The 16,792-nt window shown below is 44.5% G+C and overlaps 1 protein-coding gene across 2 annotated transcripts in view; it reads left to right on the top strand.

Moving 5' to 3' along the window:
- The first annotated feature begins 652 nt into the window (after window positions 1–652).
- The window catches only part of NHERF1 (NHERF family PDZ scaffold protein 1), a 61,912-nt gene continuing 45,772 nt past the window's right edge, over window positions 653–16,792 (top strand). Inside the window, exon 1 of one of the 2 annotated variants that reach the window (XM_061616081.1) lies at window positions 653–1,440. In XM_061616081.1, coding sequence (XP_061472065.1) covers window positions 973–1,440 — 468 coding nt within the window. In that variant the 5' untranslated portion in view covers window positions 653–972. The remainder of the gene's footprint in view (window positions 1,441–16,792) is intronic. The other variant, XM_061616080.1, reaches the window with a different exon arrangement.

Genomic DNA, 16,792 nt, shown 5'->3' on the forward strand with positions numbered 1-16,792 from the left:
GGGATTGCTGAACTGGGAGGCAGGCCAGGGTTTCAGCTGCATCATGTGTGAAACAACCTTATGCATGTCTCATTATTTTAAAGTTTGGAGGTACTAGACTACTTCATTTGCTTCCTGCTATGAAAGAAAAGAAAAAAAAGCAGGTACTGGCTTGCTAATGGCCACCCAGCTCGTCAGCGACTGAGCAAATAACACCAACCTGCAATCGAAAGGCAATTGGGCCAGAAAATGGGGGTGTGTGCTCAGGGATGCATATGACTCCCCCTATGAATTAACTCCCTGACATGTGTCTCTCCCTGGTACAGGAACCTCCGTTTCCTACAAGTCTGTGGAGAAAACGAGCATGTCACGATCATGTATTTGAAGTTTTGATTATTCATAGGGCCCCAGCCTTTCCCTTTAATTCAGGCCCACCGCCTTCTCCTAGAAGGAAGCGCCCAACCCTGCAGAAGTTTAGTTTTTGTTTCTTCGTAAACTTCCGTCTTCCAGGCCGAGAAAAACTTTCTTTGTACACTCAAGATAACTAATGAAGAAGGACGGCCTCTTCTCCTATTTACATATTCCCGCCTCCGCTCCGCTTTCCGATTCTATATTTGCCTTTGAGGGGCGTGCTCAAGGCATCTCAGCAACTCCCTGCCCCGAATCTCATTGGCTCAACGATACTCTTCGGGGAATTGTGCCCACCCCTTTGATAAAATCTCAATGACAGGTTCTGGAACGCTCACACATTGAGTAAAGCTGCGATTGGCGGAGCGGCGGCTATTAGTTACATTCGTAAGCAGCATCCTGTTGCTCTCGGATCGTTCCGGGACCGCCCTGGGAACACCTGCAATTGCTGCAAAGCCGCGCAGTCCTAGCTCTCCAGGCCCGTCCTTTGGGATCTCCTGCTGGGACTTTGCATCCTTCCAGCATCTCCAAACTCCTTGACTGCCGTCGAGCTTCCCGGGGCGTTTGAGCAGTCCGAGAGAGAACATGGACAACGGGGGAGGGAGCGAGCAGCAGTTTTTGCCCCGGTTGTGCTGCCCGGAGAAGGGGCCGAACGGCTACGGCTTTCATTTGCACGGGGAGAAAGGCAAGGCGGGCCAGTTCATCCGGTTAGTGGAGCCCGATTCCCCGGCTGAGAAGTCCGGGCTGCGGGCCGGGGACCGGTTGGTGGAAGTGAACGGAGAGAACGTGGAGAACGAGAATCACCTGCAAGTAGTGAACCGCATCCGAGGTTCACTAGGCTCCGTACGTTTGCTGGTGGTGGACGCCGAGACTGACGAGAGGCTGCAGAAACTGGGCCTTGAATGCAGCGAAGATCTCATCCGTGGGCTGCCCGAGGAAAAGTTGGAAGGGAAGAATGATGGCCGGGAACCGAGGGAGGTTGCCCCGCAGGAGCCGGAGGAACAGGAAAAGAAGAAAGCGGACGGGGAAGAAAAGAACCGCGCTGCCCAGCGGGTAAAAATCTAGGTCACTCCCGGGAAAGAGAGATTGAGAAAGCCCCAGGGGGTTGGGGAAGGAGGCGGGGGAAACAAGCTGAAGAAGAAGCCGCGGATATGATGAGGGATAATTTTAAAACCACAGAGCCTCCGTTTTCACAACGGTGTTGGCAGGCAGGCATCCAGCCGGTAAGGCCTCTCCATTAATGCATTCGCAAGAAAGTTAACTGGTTTGAATTTCTCCTCTCCTCGCTTAGGCGAGGCTTCTCCCATGGTAGCAACGCAGTCGTCGGGAAACCTGCTACACCTGCTGAATTTCTGTCTGTAACTTCACTCTGATAGGCATAGGATCTCATAGGTGGGGCGGGGATACCCTAACCCCTCCAACGACCTGAGCTGGGTGACTGCTGTATTCGAGGAGAAGAAGGTTAGGCAACAAGAGAGGAAAAGCTCAGTTAGAGTCCACCGTACAGCGCCAAGCATTTGCCATTAGGGCTGCAATCCTAACCATGTCTACTCAGAAGTACGTCCCATTGAAGTAAATTCCCAGGTAAATGGGGTTAGGATTGCAGCCTAGATGTAACTACTAGGAGCTGCATACTTGCTTCTTAACTTGTTTATCATTGCATGTTTTCTGATGGGTAAATAGTCAGAAACAGCAGAGCTATTTTACTCTCACCTCCTAGCTAGAGGTTTCTTTGGTGTGATTCAGCTATGGCTTTCTTTGGGAGCTGATGAATAACCTGAATCTGCTTTCTTTCTCTCTCTCATTATGAAATGTGACCTCTTGAAAGCTGGGTCGCTTCCTGTGTGTGAGAGCTGAATGCAGCCCTGCTGGCACCCACATGAGTGGGGAGTGCCACCAAGTCTTGGCTTGCAAAGACTTCTTTTTATTTATTTATTGAATTGATTAGTCGCCCATCTGGCTGGTTATCCAGCCACTCTGGGCGACGTACAAAATAAAACATCCAAATACATATACATTAAAACATTTAAAATCTCAAACCAGAATAATAAAACCTAACCCACCCCAAAAGCCTGCCTGAAGAGTCAGGTTTTTAAGGCCCGGCGGAAACCCATTATAGAGGGGTCATGATGGAGATAATTTGGTAAGGAGTTAAAGGAGAGCTAAAGAGATAGCTGGGTTTTTAAAAAAAGGGAGAGGCTCTGCAGTCTGTCCCCTGCCAGAGGCAATACAATCAGTCCCTTGCTGTGGGGGATTGTAGTCAGAAAGATTCTGGTGGTATCCAGTGGGGAGGAAAGGGCATGCTCCTGTCATCCAGTGCAGTAGGGCAAGATCAGGGTGTACCTTTAAGAGGCAGTGCCAGGCTTTGTGGGGTGGGGCTGTCATGTTTCTTCATGTTCTGTTCCAGCATTAGATCGGTGAAGCAGAAAGAACTTTCCAAGCATTTGCTGGTACTCCCCTACTTGATCAAATTTGTTTTCTGGTATAAACTGTGGCGTTTCTCTTGGTAGAGGAACAAAAATATCACCTCCCCAGCATTTGTAGAGCTTTGCAGCAGACTAAATCTTGAGTTAAAATGAAACCTTTACTTTTTTCAAAATCCTCTTAGAGCGGCCTTCCCCAACCTGGTGCTTTCCGGATATTTTGGACTACAACTGCCATCAGACACTGTGGCCAGTTGTCAGTCCATCGACATGTGGAGGGCACCAGGTCGGGAAAGGGAATTTGGGTATTGCCTTACACAATTTTTTTTGCTTGTGGTTTACAGCGCAATCCAGGATTTGTCTACTCTGAAGTAAGTCCCACTGTATTCAATAGGACTTACTCCCAGATAATGAGGTGCAGCCTGTATCTCATGTGTGCTGCTTTCTCTCACCCCTCTCCCCTATTCTAAAGGAGGACTCTGATCCCTTTTGATCAAGATGACTAAACTTCCAGCAGTGCGATACAACTGATAACTTGTTATACCCGTCCTGAACCTTCAGTGTAGGATGGGGATATCAGTTTGTTTAATTTATTCATTTAATAGATTTTTATCCCTTTTCGTAAGGGGAATCTCATAAAGCAGCAAACATAGTGTATATAACGATACAGAACACCCATTAAAAATGTTAAACTTTGAAACACCCCCCAAACTTAATTAGCAGCACATTAAAAACAGACGTCTGCTCAGCACAGCCATAACAAAATTAATAAGATCAAGTAATAGCTGTGATCCAACAGTGCCATCCTGACAATATCTACTTGGAAGTACATCCTATTGAACTGGGTGGGCATTACTCCCTGGTAATAGGGGTTAAGATTGTGGCCTAAGCCATTAACAACTTTCATTTAAGGTCTGATCAGTGAATTTTCAATTGTGTAATGCTTTGAGTGCCAGCTGGTGTGGGAAACTATAGCAAGGACAGAGAGTTCATCTGTGCCATCTTACTTTGTCCCCTGTTGTCACTTCTTGGATATCAAACCTACACATGCATATTTTTTTACTTTGGTTTGAGCCTGCCCTATGGTCCAGCAGCTGGAAAGGCAGACTTGGATCTGGGAGGACTCAAGTCTTGCTTCTCCTGTGGTCCCTCTTTGTGCCTGTGAGGAAGTCACTGTTTACCTGTCACCTGCAGTTCTCCATGTGTAACTTGAGAATCGTCATCATCCGACTTATTTGTTTATGATAGTAAAAATAAAGATGCAACGTTTACACCCCTAAACACACTTAACTAAGGAATAAACTCAGTAGAACTTACCGGGGCTTGCTTATGAGTTGTGCTGTTAAGCATTTTGATGTCAGATTTGCAGTGGACGAACAATAGTAGAAGGAGAGAAAAAGCCATAAAGAACTCGTGTAAATACTCCCATATATGTAAGTAGTGGGTAAACCATTTATCTGTTTTGCAGTTCTTTTAAGCAGCCTTTTTATGACAGTGGTGGAGAAATATTTCTGCACCTAGAACATCTGAAATATTTCTCGTCCAAACTTGTCCACAGCTATCAGGGGTGGGCAGAAGGTAGACTGGGATCTACTGGTGGATCTCTGGTTGAGATGCAGTATATTAGCAAGGGTTTTTCACTCCCAATTAACAATAGCAACAGGTGAAAGGCTACTGAGATCAAGAAAGCTTGAGCTGCAGGAGGAGAAACCAGGGATGGACTTTTGTGTAACAGGACTGTGAATTCTGTTCCGGTACTGAAAACACATTTCCTGGCTGAGCATGTGCTCAAAGGTGCCCTGGTCCTCCACCCTCTTTCTTGTACCTGGCTCTTGTTGGTAAATTCCAGGGTTCCAGTAAAAAACAAAAACAAAAGAAGATCCTGACAGCTACTCATCTTCTAGTGAATGCATAGCTTGAAATCTGCCCACACCAGGATCTACTGAATATGTAGCTGCTTATATATCTGTGGTGCATATTGTGTGTGTGTAAATAATTAGTTTCTTACCACGTGTGGTGAGTTCTTCAGTCAGTACTTAACTTCTCTGAAAAGAGAGGTGCTGTGTCAGGCCAGCATGGATGCCCTGCCTTGGGCCACTTGCTCTGTAAGTCTGTGGGGGTCAAAGCCCAGGGGATGGTCTGGGAAGCTAAGCAGGTATGAACCTGATCAGAAACTTGGATGGAAGACCCTTGGAAGCTTTGTGTTAGAAACAGGTTAAAAATAATAAATAATAATACTGTAGGTGAAATCCAGTGCTGCTGTTCCAGAATGGTAGACACAAGAGATTATTTTTGCTGATTCCCCCGTTCCATTGCAGACCCCTGCCAATCCGTTGCAGAAGATTGCCCCTCTCCAAACATTGAGGCAGGTGACATGGGGGTAGGGCTGCAGAGGCAAGGAGAGTCTGCAAAAATCATCTCCCCTTTTCTTCCGTTAGGGAATGTCGAGAACCATTCTGCAGTAGAAGAACAATATTGGATTTCACGCTATAACAGTGGAGGCTGGTGGCTCTGATGTCAGTAGGGCAATGAATCCACTCCAGGCTTTAATCTGAACTTTCAAGGAGCTGTCCAAGGTGTTAGTAGCCATTGATAGGCTTATCCTCCTGAATGTGTCTAATCCTTTTTTAAAGCCATCCCAGTTAGCCATCACTACCTCTTGTGGGTTCAAATTCCATTGTGTAACTATGTGTTGTATGAAGAAGTGAAATGCTTTCTTTTGTCTGTCCTGAATCTTCCAACATACAGCTTCATTGGATGTCCATGAGGTCCAGTGTTATGAGGGAGGCGAAAGAAAAATGTTGATAGGATTTGATTTATAGTGGCAGCGAACTCCTATGAAATGGAAAGTTTATTTGCTAAGAAACATTTGGAACTACTGAGCATACACTTTCAGAAAGCATGTGGGAAGTACAAACCAAGGCTTCACATAACCAATGCCTAAAAGCAGGAGTGGCTAACTTTTGGCCCTCCAGAAGGTGCTGGACTACAGCAACCATCATTTCTAGCTTGTTGGACCATGCTGGCTGGGGGCTGATGGGAACTGGAGTTCGACAAATATTGGGAGGGCTGTAGGTTCTCCCCTCTTGGCCTAAAGCACTACTGAGACATGCAGTGGCATGGTGATCCTGCCACAATTCTGTTTTGAAACACAGGCCCGGCCCAGCCCTTCCATGGAGCAGAGTCAGCAGCAACATGGAGAGGGGATAGATGAAGGCAGGAATTTGTGTTTTGGTGTGCCGCGAGCCTTTCTCAAACATTGACCTTGGCAGGGCAGGTGGAGAAGCATTATTTGGACAGCTGAGTGTTCTGGGCTGGCATTGCTGAAATGCTTAATAGATGGAAAGAGTGACTGATATGGGTCCTCATCATCTAGAGCAGAAAGGAGCAGCATGTAGTCCATACCTCTTGAGTAATCGAGGATACCGTTCTTGGTTTTGTCCTGGAATCTTAGGGCCTGTGTATAATCCATCCAACAGCCTGCCCTGTGGAAAGTTGCTCATTTTTTTTATACATGTAAATGAACTGCCTTCAAGTCGATTCCGACTTATGGCGACCCTATGAATAGGGTTTTCTTGGTCAGTGGTATTCAGAGGGGGTTTGCCATTGCCTTCCTCTGAGGCTGAGAGACAGTGACTGGCCCAAGGTCACCCAGTGAGCTTCATGGCTAACTTGGCAGATACATGTCCAGCTTCTTGTAAACCTCCGAAGGAGGAACTTTCATCACTTCCCTGAGTGTAGTTTCTTTTATTGCTACTACAGTTAAGACACTTGTCTAAATGGTAAGTTTGCTATTGTGTCATTTAAGTCCACAGCTGCTTATTTTCATGGTTTTTATGCCATCTAGGGATTAGATCTACTAAGGATAATGCGGCATAATAGCTTCTCTGACATGTGTCTAACTCTGATCCTTTTTAAAAACCATGCTGGGGGTCATCACATCATCTTGTAGCAATCGGCTTCACAGGTACATAATTTTGTTTGATTTCTGCCAGCTTCTGTGAGCTTGATTTGAGGATGGAGCTGCATGTTATCTTGGCAAACATGAGTCCCCAAAACCTGCATTTGCTAAGGTAATGCAAAGGCAGGAGCAGGGAGAATAGCAGACATCTGTGTGCCTGCTTCTTCCCCCCCCCACTTGCCTGCCCTTCCTAAGCCACTTTTTTCAGCTTGTCTTATCTCCAGTCTCCTTGGGGGCCCTACAGGGAACAACTGGTGAATCCTACTGATTTTCCCTTGCAAATCTTATTTATTTAAAAAAATTATTTATCTAAAATATTTCTATCCCGTCCTTCTACCCTACAGTAGGGCACTCAGGGTGGCTACAATAAAATAGCACACATATATAGTAAAATACACAATAAAAACACAAACATTACAGTAAATTAAAAAGCATGAAATACAATTAAAATACATAAAATGCATTATGCATATACATACACACACACACAAACATACATACATGTATATATGTGCATACGCATATAAGAGAGTGAGAATAAAAGAACTTAAAAGATAAAAATAAAAGATAAGAAACTTTAAACAGTGTCAGGCTGACCCGTCAGTCCTAACCAAAGGCTCTCCGGAACAAAATAGTTTTTACAAGTTTCTGGAAGACCATCAGGGAGGGAGCAAAGCGGGCTTCTTGGGACAGGGAGTTCCAAAGTCTGGGAGCCACAATTGAAAAGGCTATCTCCCGCGTGCTTGTCAATCTAACATCTTTCCTTCCAGGCATGCAGAGGAGACCAGAGGCAGATCTTAAATCCAGGGTAGGAACATATGGGCATAAGCGGTCCCTTAAGTACACTGGTCCAAGGCCATTTAGGGCTTTAAAAGTCAAAGCCAGCACTTTGAATTGGGCTCGGAAACAAATTGGGAGCCAGTGGAGTCGATAAAGCACAGGGGTGATAGGCTCCCTGCGCTGTGCTCCAGTTAACATTCTGGCTGCTGCATTTTGGACCAATTGTGGTTTCTGAATCGTTTTCAAAGGCAGCCCCCCCGCAGAGTGCATTACAGTAATCAAGCCTCAGTGTCACCAATGCATGTGTCACTGTGGCCAAGTCAACTGCCTCCAGGAACAGATGCAGCTGGTAGACCATTTTGAGATGGCCAAAAGCACTCCTGGCTGCTGCAGCCACCTGATATTCAAGCAGCAGAACAGGATCCAGAAGAACCCCCAAACTGCGGACCTGCTCTTTCAAGGGGAGTGCAACCCCATCCAGAACAGGTTGCAACCCTATCCCTGGGGCAGTTTCCCCCTTGGCCAGCAGCACTTCCGTCTTGTCTGGATTAAGTTTCAGTTTGTTAGCCCACATCCAGCCCTTCACAACCTCCAGGCATCAGTTTAGGATGAACACTGCCATCATGCTATCAGATGGAAAGGAGAGATAGAGTTGAGTGTCATCAGCATATTGACGCATTGCACTCCAAAGCTCTGGATGACCTCTCCTACAGTTTCATATAAATGTTAAAGAGCATGGGAAACAGAATGGAACCCTGCAGTACTCCGTAGGCCAATGGCCAGGGTGTCGAGCAGTAGTCTCCCAGCACCACTTTCTGGGTCCTGACCATGATTGATGGTATCAAAGGCCACCAAGAGGTCCAGCAGCACCAACAGGGATGCACTGCCCTGTTGCTCCTTCATTTGTGTTTCTCAAATTTATTGGAATGATTTTTAAAATGACACTTCCCGCAAAGTATAAACCCTTAGGTATGTGAGAACCTGTGCTTGCACTTTGATGGAAGATTGTCTCTCATTAAAATGGGTACAAGTGACTTCCTAAGTCATTGACCCGCTCTCTGAGGATATCAGACTGCCAGTTTTGAATCTCAACTCCAAGAAATGTTCAAATTACATCACATAGTGCCACATTTGTACCAGCACCGTAGTTAATGATGTCTATGCAACAGCTATGCTCTTTGTGTGTAAATAAAATTTGTAAATATATGTGTTCTTCTGTCTTTTGATTATATCCCACAAACTGCTTAAAGTTAAATTTTACCCACTGGTTGCTGTGCAAAGAAGTAACTAGAGCCCAACCCCAAAAGAGCAGCAAGAGATCATTCAGTGAAGTATTCAAATAAAGTATATCAAGGGGGCAGCTGCAACATATCAATAACCTTTTTCATGAGAATACTTTTCCCATGAATAATTTTCCTTCATGTGGTTGGTTCACATACAGAAGCATGAGCTGCTGATAAGAGTTGACTCCCGAGTCCTTGTCAACACATTTGTAACCACCAAACCATGGTTTAGCGCTTCATGAATGACTGATGTGTCTGTGCCTATGTTCATTCTCTCTGTGTCAGTCATACAGATGTTCACTTCTCTCTTCCCATGTAGCAACTAATCACAGCTTGCCCAGTTCTGATGTAATAGCAAATAATGATTTCCCACCACATTGGAAGCTAGTGGGAAAATCCAAGTGCACAAGGATGGGGCTTGTCCATGTAACATGAAACCATGGTTTGTATTTTTAATTGTTGTGAATCACTCTGGAATCGGTTCTTGATGAGAGGTGGTACATAAATATTCTAATTAAAAACTAAAATATAGTTTGGCACTGTGGTTGATATGCAATGTTATTCACACTCTGGATAGACCAACTGAAATCAGTGGACGTAAGTAATTTAAGTTCATTGATTTCAGTGGGTTTACCCTGAGTATGACTTGGTTGGAGATCACAGATAGTCCAGAACAGAAATGCATCTGGAGCTGAGAATCTAGATTGTAATCAATGTGTACTGCTCAGTTGTTCACAATGCCCCAATCAGGGGCATTCAGCGACCCTTGTGGGGCTCTCCCATAGGCCATCTTTGTATCGTCAAGTTACAAACATAATGCTGAATGAATGCTGCTTAACATATGCTAGCCACAAACATTGGTGCTTGTTAATTAAATTTAAGAAACTTGTTTTATTTTCTTCTAGAGGGATTTTATGATTGCTCATCCAAATATTTTGACAGAATGGGGTGGGGTGTTAATGAAGATTTCACACTTCTGGCAATGAATTGTATGCTGCTATTTGTTCCCCGTATAAAACTTGCCTTCACGCAGCTGGCCTACTTTCACACAAGAAAGCTGAGAGAAAGCATCTTTGAGAACTGTATGTTAGTGGCGAGGGCTCCATTTCTCCCCTTTTCATGTTAAAAAGGTAAAACTGGCACCTTTGCTGAGGCTCTGCAAAACCTGCATTATGCTCATGGGGCTTAGATTAGAAACTTGTCGCAGGGAAAAGTACTTGACAAACTAACTGCTCTCAGAAAGAATGGTCTGTCTGCTCAGAATCTTCCTTAAATGACATTTTCTTGAGCGGCCGTGTCAGCTGAATGTTGGAATTCAAGGGTTTATTTTTGTAAGACAAAATATTTATCAGTATTGGTGTAGGGAGAGTGATGTTCACAATGCCTCCTCAATGCAAGTTCATATATTTTCACTCGCTTTTAACCATAGTTTCTCATAAAACCTTGGATGATGATAGTAATAGTAGAAGTATAGGCTTTGGTACACAGTTTTAGACCTGGCTGTGGATGTATTCGAATCAGGCCTCAGGAATGGTTTTGCTGAAGTAACAACTTAAATAGAATAGTTTGACAATGTTGACAGTTGCGAGAACCTTCGTAATGAAGTAATGCAAGATTTAAAACATTTCTCCACTAACATGCTCTGGAACAGAGGAAGGAAATCTTTCAAGGCGTGCTCTTTAATAACCTTGAACCTTGTTAATGAATTTCTGCTAAATAACCCTGTGATTAATCTGAGATCTTCATTTACCTAAAATGTTATTTTCCTGATTCTGGAGCTCAGACCGTTGTAATGTGCTTTTGAAGTGCTAATCTTTTGTCCTGCTTCCTTTGTAAAAGCTGTCTCTGAGATTTCCAAGTGGGTAATAAGATACTTTTGAGTAATTTGCTCAAACATTTGCACTAATTAATCAACAGCAACCAGGAGATCAAGAAAAGCATAGTCCACTTGTCATCTCAGATTTCCTGGATGTAAGCCTTCTAACACTGAATGGAGGACGGTGTTCCCCCATTATTAAAAGATCAGCCGCAATGTAACAAAACAGTGAGCAAGCTTTCAAGCTCTCCAGATCTCTTCATACATAAGATGTTAAGTGCAAAAAAAGAAGAAAAGGGTGGGGGAGAAAAATATGGCAATGTTACTAAAAAGTAAAATGAAATAATAAATCATATAATAAAAAATAAATAAAATGTCCAGGTGTTAAGTGCCAAGTATGCCTCCACCTTTAATGTGGGGGTCAGGAAAAAATGCTTTGAGCCAGATGGTTGGGAAACACTGCTCTCCTCTTGCTGACAGATTGCGATTTTGTGCTGATTTGATTTGTTGGGGCAACTCAACAAGGACCATCATCTGGTAGACTCGAACAATGTTGGGTATTGATATGCCTCTGTTTCTAGCCATTATAACTGAAAGAGTGGCATTGATTTTGTGAGTGTGGACATCAAATGTGGAAGCGTGAAATATCCTGTCGCATCCTGAAGACTTCTGGCCAAAGCTCCAAAGTGTTGCTTGCAGATATCTTGTGGTTTGTTAATGCTTGGGTGAGTCCTGTAGGCAAGGTTAGGGGGATTTAGGTGTGAGGTTGTTGTGTGGCATTTTAATGAAATGCTCCAAATATGTTGGATGCTATCTGTGTTGGAGGTGATCTGAAGGGCAGTGATAGAAACGAGTTAATGGACTTTGCTGTCAGTGCTGAGCCATCGTTTCTTGTCCTTCTCTGCTTATGATTATATGCAGTTTTGTTAATCGTTCTCCTTATTGGACTTTAGCCTAGAACATTGATGGCTCCTTCTGACCTCCCTGTGAGGAGTGGCAGGGAGAGTATGTGATGGAATTTTTCAGCTATTGGGAAGAGTAGTCCTGCTCAGTTTCTGTTTGGCAGATGGAGTGATCTGCCTTACAGAGAGTGTGTGTATCTTTACTTAAAGGCTAATGAGAGCTAGAGTGAGGCAGTGGTTAGAGTGTTACACTAGGAGCAGGAAGACCCAGGTTCAAATCCCTACTTGACCAAGAAACTCTCTCCATGGTCTGGGCCAGTGGGTATTTCTCAGCCTCACCTGTCATATAGTGTGTTTGAGGATAAAATGTGGGGAGGGAGAAGAGATCATATAGGGGGAACCTTTGGACCTTCAGTTGTTGTTGGGCTTCATCTCCCATCATCCCTAACCATTGACCCAATCTGGCTGGAGCTGTTGGAAGTTGGGGTCCAACAACATGCAAGGGGCCAATAATTCCCTATCCCTGATGTATGTTGTTCTGAGCCCTTTGGAAGGAAGATAGCACAGAAATTGAATGTGTGATAATGTAGGAGAGGGGAGGTCTTCAAACTTGAATTTTGCCTTGGGAAACATCTGTTAATTTGATTGATGTGGTGTTGCATCTAGTGTTCCACTCCCTTTAGCCAATTTGTCCTTGAGTTTAAACTGTGAGCAGTATCCTTGTCAGTAGTACAGATTCTTCAGTTTTATTTGAAAAGTGGCAGTCTCCCTTTGCTGACTTTCTTTGGTTTAGAGCATGCTTAACTGGTGTAGCTGCACTATGTTATGGCAGTAGAATTGAAAAGTTATGGAGGGCTTAAATGTTAGAAAATTAATTGCAGGCTCTTTAAATAAAACAGTTCTGTCTGCACTAAATGGTGGCTGGATACAGATTTACTCTGTTCAAAATAAATTTAACTGAGGAACTGATGCTTCATCTAGCTTGTAGCCTTCAGCAGATACTGTCCCCAGTTACAACACTGGAGATGTGTATCCTTTTAATCAGGAACACGTGCAGAAGATGCATAATTAAAACCATAGAAAAGTGAGCTTCTGCATTGTGCTTTTGCTGTTATGTTGCCCAAGATCCTCTGGTGATGAGCTTTCTGTCCTGCTAGCTAGAAGGATGGCTTCCCCTAAGGACTATTAAGAGAGATTATCATAAATTACCTCTAAGTAACATGGTTCCTATCAGGCACGAGTGACTTATGATATCCTTGTTCTTCACCACACCTTTTGTGATATATCTCACATGCAGAGATATTGGGAAGTGGGTAGAATGGCTCCAGCAAAATGCTTCGATTAAGGTGCCAAGTACAAGATTCTGTTGTGAGCTAAACAAGGAGAAGCAGAATGGCTGAATTTGCACAAAATTCTTTACCAAGACCAGTTAAAAATTCTGTTAATAATTTGTGTAGCAGTTGCTGAAGATCATCTTTAATCTTCTTCTTGCAGCAATCCTAGAAGGGTAGGTCACTTATTTTTTCCTTGAGGATAAAGGAAAATGACTTCACTTATGGAAGAGACATAGAGCAGTGCAGGAATGAAAGCCCCGATGCAAGCCCATCAGTTCTCCTGTTTGTTCCTTCAGAACAGAGCAGAATTTCGTCCACCAGGGTCCAGTGCAAGCACAGAGGAAAGGAGTGGGGATTAAAGGAATTAGCTATCGCTGCAATCTTACGCATGTTTACTTGGGAAGTACCAATGAACAACAAGAAAAATATATGGGTAGATAGATAGAATTGTTGGTTGCTTGTTACCTGAAAGTCTCCAAGCGACTTACAACACTGTTAAAAACCCAAATATATTATACCAAAACAGCAACAGCCCCCATAATAGCTACAGGGAACTTTGGTACCACATGAATAATAAACAATATCATCTTAGTCTCACTTTGTGAGACTTAATTCTTGCCACATTTACTTAGACCTGAGCTACACTCTATTCACTCTGAGCTGGACCATTGACATTTTGCTTAATGTGGGATTGTGGCTGCTTGTGACAGTTGGGAATAAGCAGTCATAAGTTACAGCAGCCTTCCCTAACCTGGTGCCTTCTAGATGTTGTTGGACTCAAACTCCCATCACTGGTCATGCTGGCTGGGGCTGATGGGAGTTGGAGTCCCAACAACATTTGGAGGGCACAAGGTTGGGAAAAGCTGGCACATAGATTGAAGGGTAGGTTATGGCAGGATTGTAGAGCTTCTGCAGTGGAAACATTAAATCTGTCACTTCTTGAGTGCTAGCAAACTCTTTTTCTAGCAACAAATCTCCGCCGCCATCCCCCTGACATTTTATTCCAGCTAGGGTTGCTACTTGGCCTCTTCTTAGCCCATTTTCTGCTTTTATGTTCTGGTTGTATATTTACTTTCAATAATTTGTCCTTTAGGGCCTTTTTAAAAACAAGAACAATGAGGTAACAACTTTCATTCTGAGTTTACTGCAAACTGTTCAATATGCAAATTACCATATGATGAAAAGTTTGTTTCTTCACCCAAGGTGGCTATTAGAGCTGTTTCCTTGAAACTTGAATTAGTGAATGCTAACAAGGCTCTGGTGCCTAAAGGTAACCTAAAGTTCATGCTCTTAGTTTCTGTCCTCCCCACAAACAGGAAGGACATCTCTTTCAGGTTGCAAGACCAGGCCTCTTCTTGTGTTGTTTCAATGCATCTCTTTGGGGATTCATTTTCTAAGAATTCCACCACCACCACCCACGCTGCCAATTCAACTTTCCGCCTGTTTTGAGGTGAGATCAGTGCAATGGTCTGTTCTCATAGCACATGGTAGCTGGTGGCTTGAACTCCTCAGTTGTCATGTGAGCTGCTTGGTTTTGCACCTTTGCTGAGCTAAAACCAAATTTTGTATAGGTTCAATTTGTTTGAATTTAAAAAACTATTTGCTCTTGAAACTAGATTTTGGGCAGAGCTTGGAAAAGTTACTTTTTTGAACTACAACTCCCATCAGCCCCATGCAGCATGGCCACTGGATTGGGCTGATGGGAGTTGTAGTTGAAAAAAAGTAACTTTTCCAAGCTCTGATTTTGGGTTATTGTAGCAGTAGTAGTAAACTGTAGAGCAGCCTTTCCCAACCAGTGTGCCTCCAGATGTTGTTGGACCATAATTCCCATATTTCCTGACCATTGGCAATGCTGGCTGAGGCTGATGGGAGTTGTGGTCCAACAACATCTGGAGGCACACTGGTTGGGAAAGGCTGCTGTAGAGGATGAACCACCCAAGACTGGGTGTGGTCTCTTACATGTGAGGGATTGTTTAAGGACCTAACAAGGCCATGTAACCTGCCCCACCACCTTGGTTCATGTACATATTTTGCAGTGAGCCATTACAGCAGGCATGGGGGACTTTTAGCCCTCCAGATGTTGCTGAACTACAACTCCCATCATCCCTGGCCATTGGTCTTGCTTGCAGGTGCTGATGGGAGTTGTAGTCCAGCAGCTTCTGGAGGGCCAAAGGTTCCCCACACCTGCGTTACAGCCTGGGACTGGGAGCTTCTTGTATTCGCATCCAACCCTTTCTTCAGCCTTGGATTACATGAGCTTATTGGTCCCAGGGTGTCGGAAGGCAGAGCTGGGGTCCCAATCCCGGGGAGCTGGATCCCGGAGAGTTGGGAGAAGAGTATTCGGATGGATGGCAGAGGGAAGGGGGAGGAACTTCCCCCCTTTGGAGCGAAGACGAAACAGAGGAACTGCCAGTGATAAGGTCGCTTAGCAACGGGGAGCCTGAGCCCTCCGTGGACATTCTCACGCCTCCCCCTCTTTCAGGCTCAGAGCAAGAGGGGAAAGAGGGGAGGCAGTTTACCATCAGCCCCTCCCCTATCCCCCATCCTGGAATCGGAAACTTCAGAAGAGGAGGGGGTGATGCTTCCCCCCTCACCGCGCACACGCAGACAGCTGAAAAGACAGGAGAGAAGGGGGGAAGGCGGGCAGTACCTGAGGGGCAGTTAAGGAGGAGCGAAAGATTGCGCGCCCGTTTGGCCCCTTCTTAAAGAACAGGCGGGAAGAAGTCCCTTGCTCTGTCAACTTTCTCCCAATGCCGCAGGACCTGTATCCCTGTATTGCTTCATGAGAAAACGCAGTCTTTGTTTGGACATTACCCTAATAAAACACGAATTAACTACAGCCGTTGGTCTGGTTCCTGAGTCACATCCTGGGCCTGACACAGGGTATGGTCTGAAGGCACATGAGGCCAGCACCCTGCTGAAGCTAAGCAGGGTCAGGTCTGGCCAGTGCCTGGATGGGAGACTGCCTGGGAACCATATGTAAGCGGCCTTGGGTTTCTAGCATGGAAAGAAAGGCAGGGTATAAAAGTAATAAATAAATAATCTCAACTCATTTTTTTGATCGGGTAACGTTCCTTGTCAACTGTGGGAATGCTGTGGACATAATATATCTCTACTTCAGCAAAGCTTTTGACAAAGTGCCCCATGATATTCTGATTAGCAAGCTAGCTAGATGTGGGCTGGATGAAACAACTATCAGATGGATCCACAGAATCGTACTCAGAGAGTGCTTATCAATGGTTCCTTCTCAAACTGGGTGGAAGTAACGAGTGGGGTACCACAGGGCTCGGTCCTGGGCCCAGTGCTCTTTAACATTTTTATTAACAACTTGGATGAGGAGGTACAAAGCATGCTTATCAAATTTGCAGATGATACAAAGTTGGGGGGCATAGCTAATACCATGGAAGACAGAAACAAAATTCAAAGGGACCTCGATGGGCTGGAGCATTGGGCTGAAAACAACAGAATGAAATTCAGCAGGGATAAATGCAAAGTTCTACACTTAGGAAAAAGAAACCAAATGCACAGTTATAAGATGGGGGATACTTGGCTCAGCAGTACGACACGTGAGAAGGATTTTGGAATTGTTGTTGATCACAAGCTGAATATGAGCCAACAGTGCGATGTGGCTGCAAAAAAGGCAAATGCTATATTAGGCTGCGTTAACAGAAGTATAGTTTCCAAATTGCGTGAATTACTAGTTCCCCTCTATTCAGCACTGGTTGGGCCTCATCTTGAATACTGCGTCCAGTTCTGGTCTCTGCACTTCAAGAAGGATGCAGACAAACGAACGGGTTCAGAGGAGGGCAACAAAGATGATCAGGGGACTAGAAACAAAGCCCTATGAGGGGAGACTGAAAGAACTGGGCATGTTTAGCCTGGAGAAGAGAAGACTGAGGGGAGATA

This window comes from Rhineura floridana, chromosome 3 (genome assembly GCF_030035675.1).
Source record: "Rhineura floridana isolate rRhiFlo1 chromosome 3, rRhiFlo1.hap2, whole genome shotgun sequence".
In the NCBI taxonomy this organism is placed as follows: domain Eukaryota; kingdom Metazoa; phylum Chordata; class Lepidosauria; order Squamata; family Rhineuridae; genus Rhineura; species Rhineura floridana.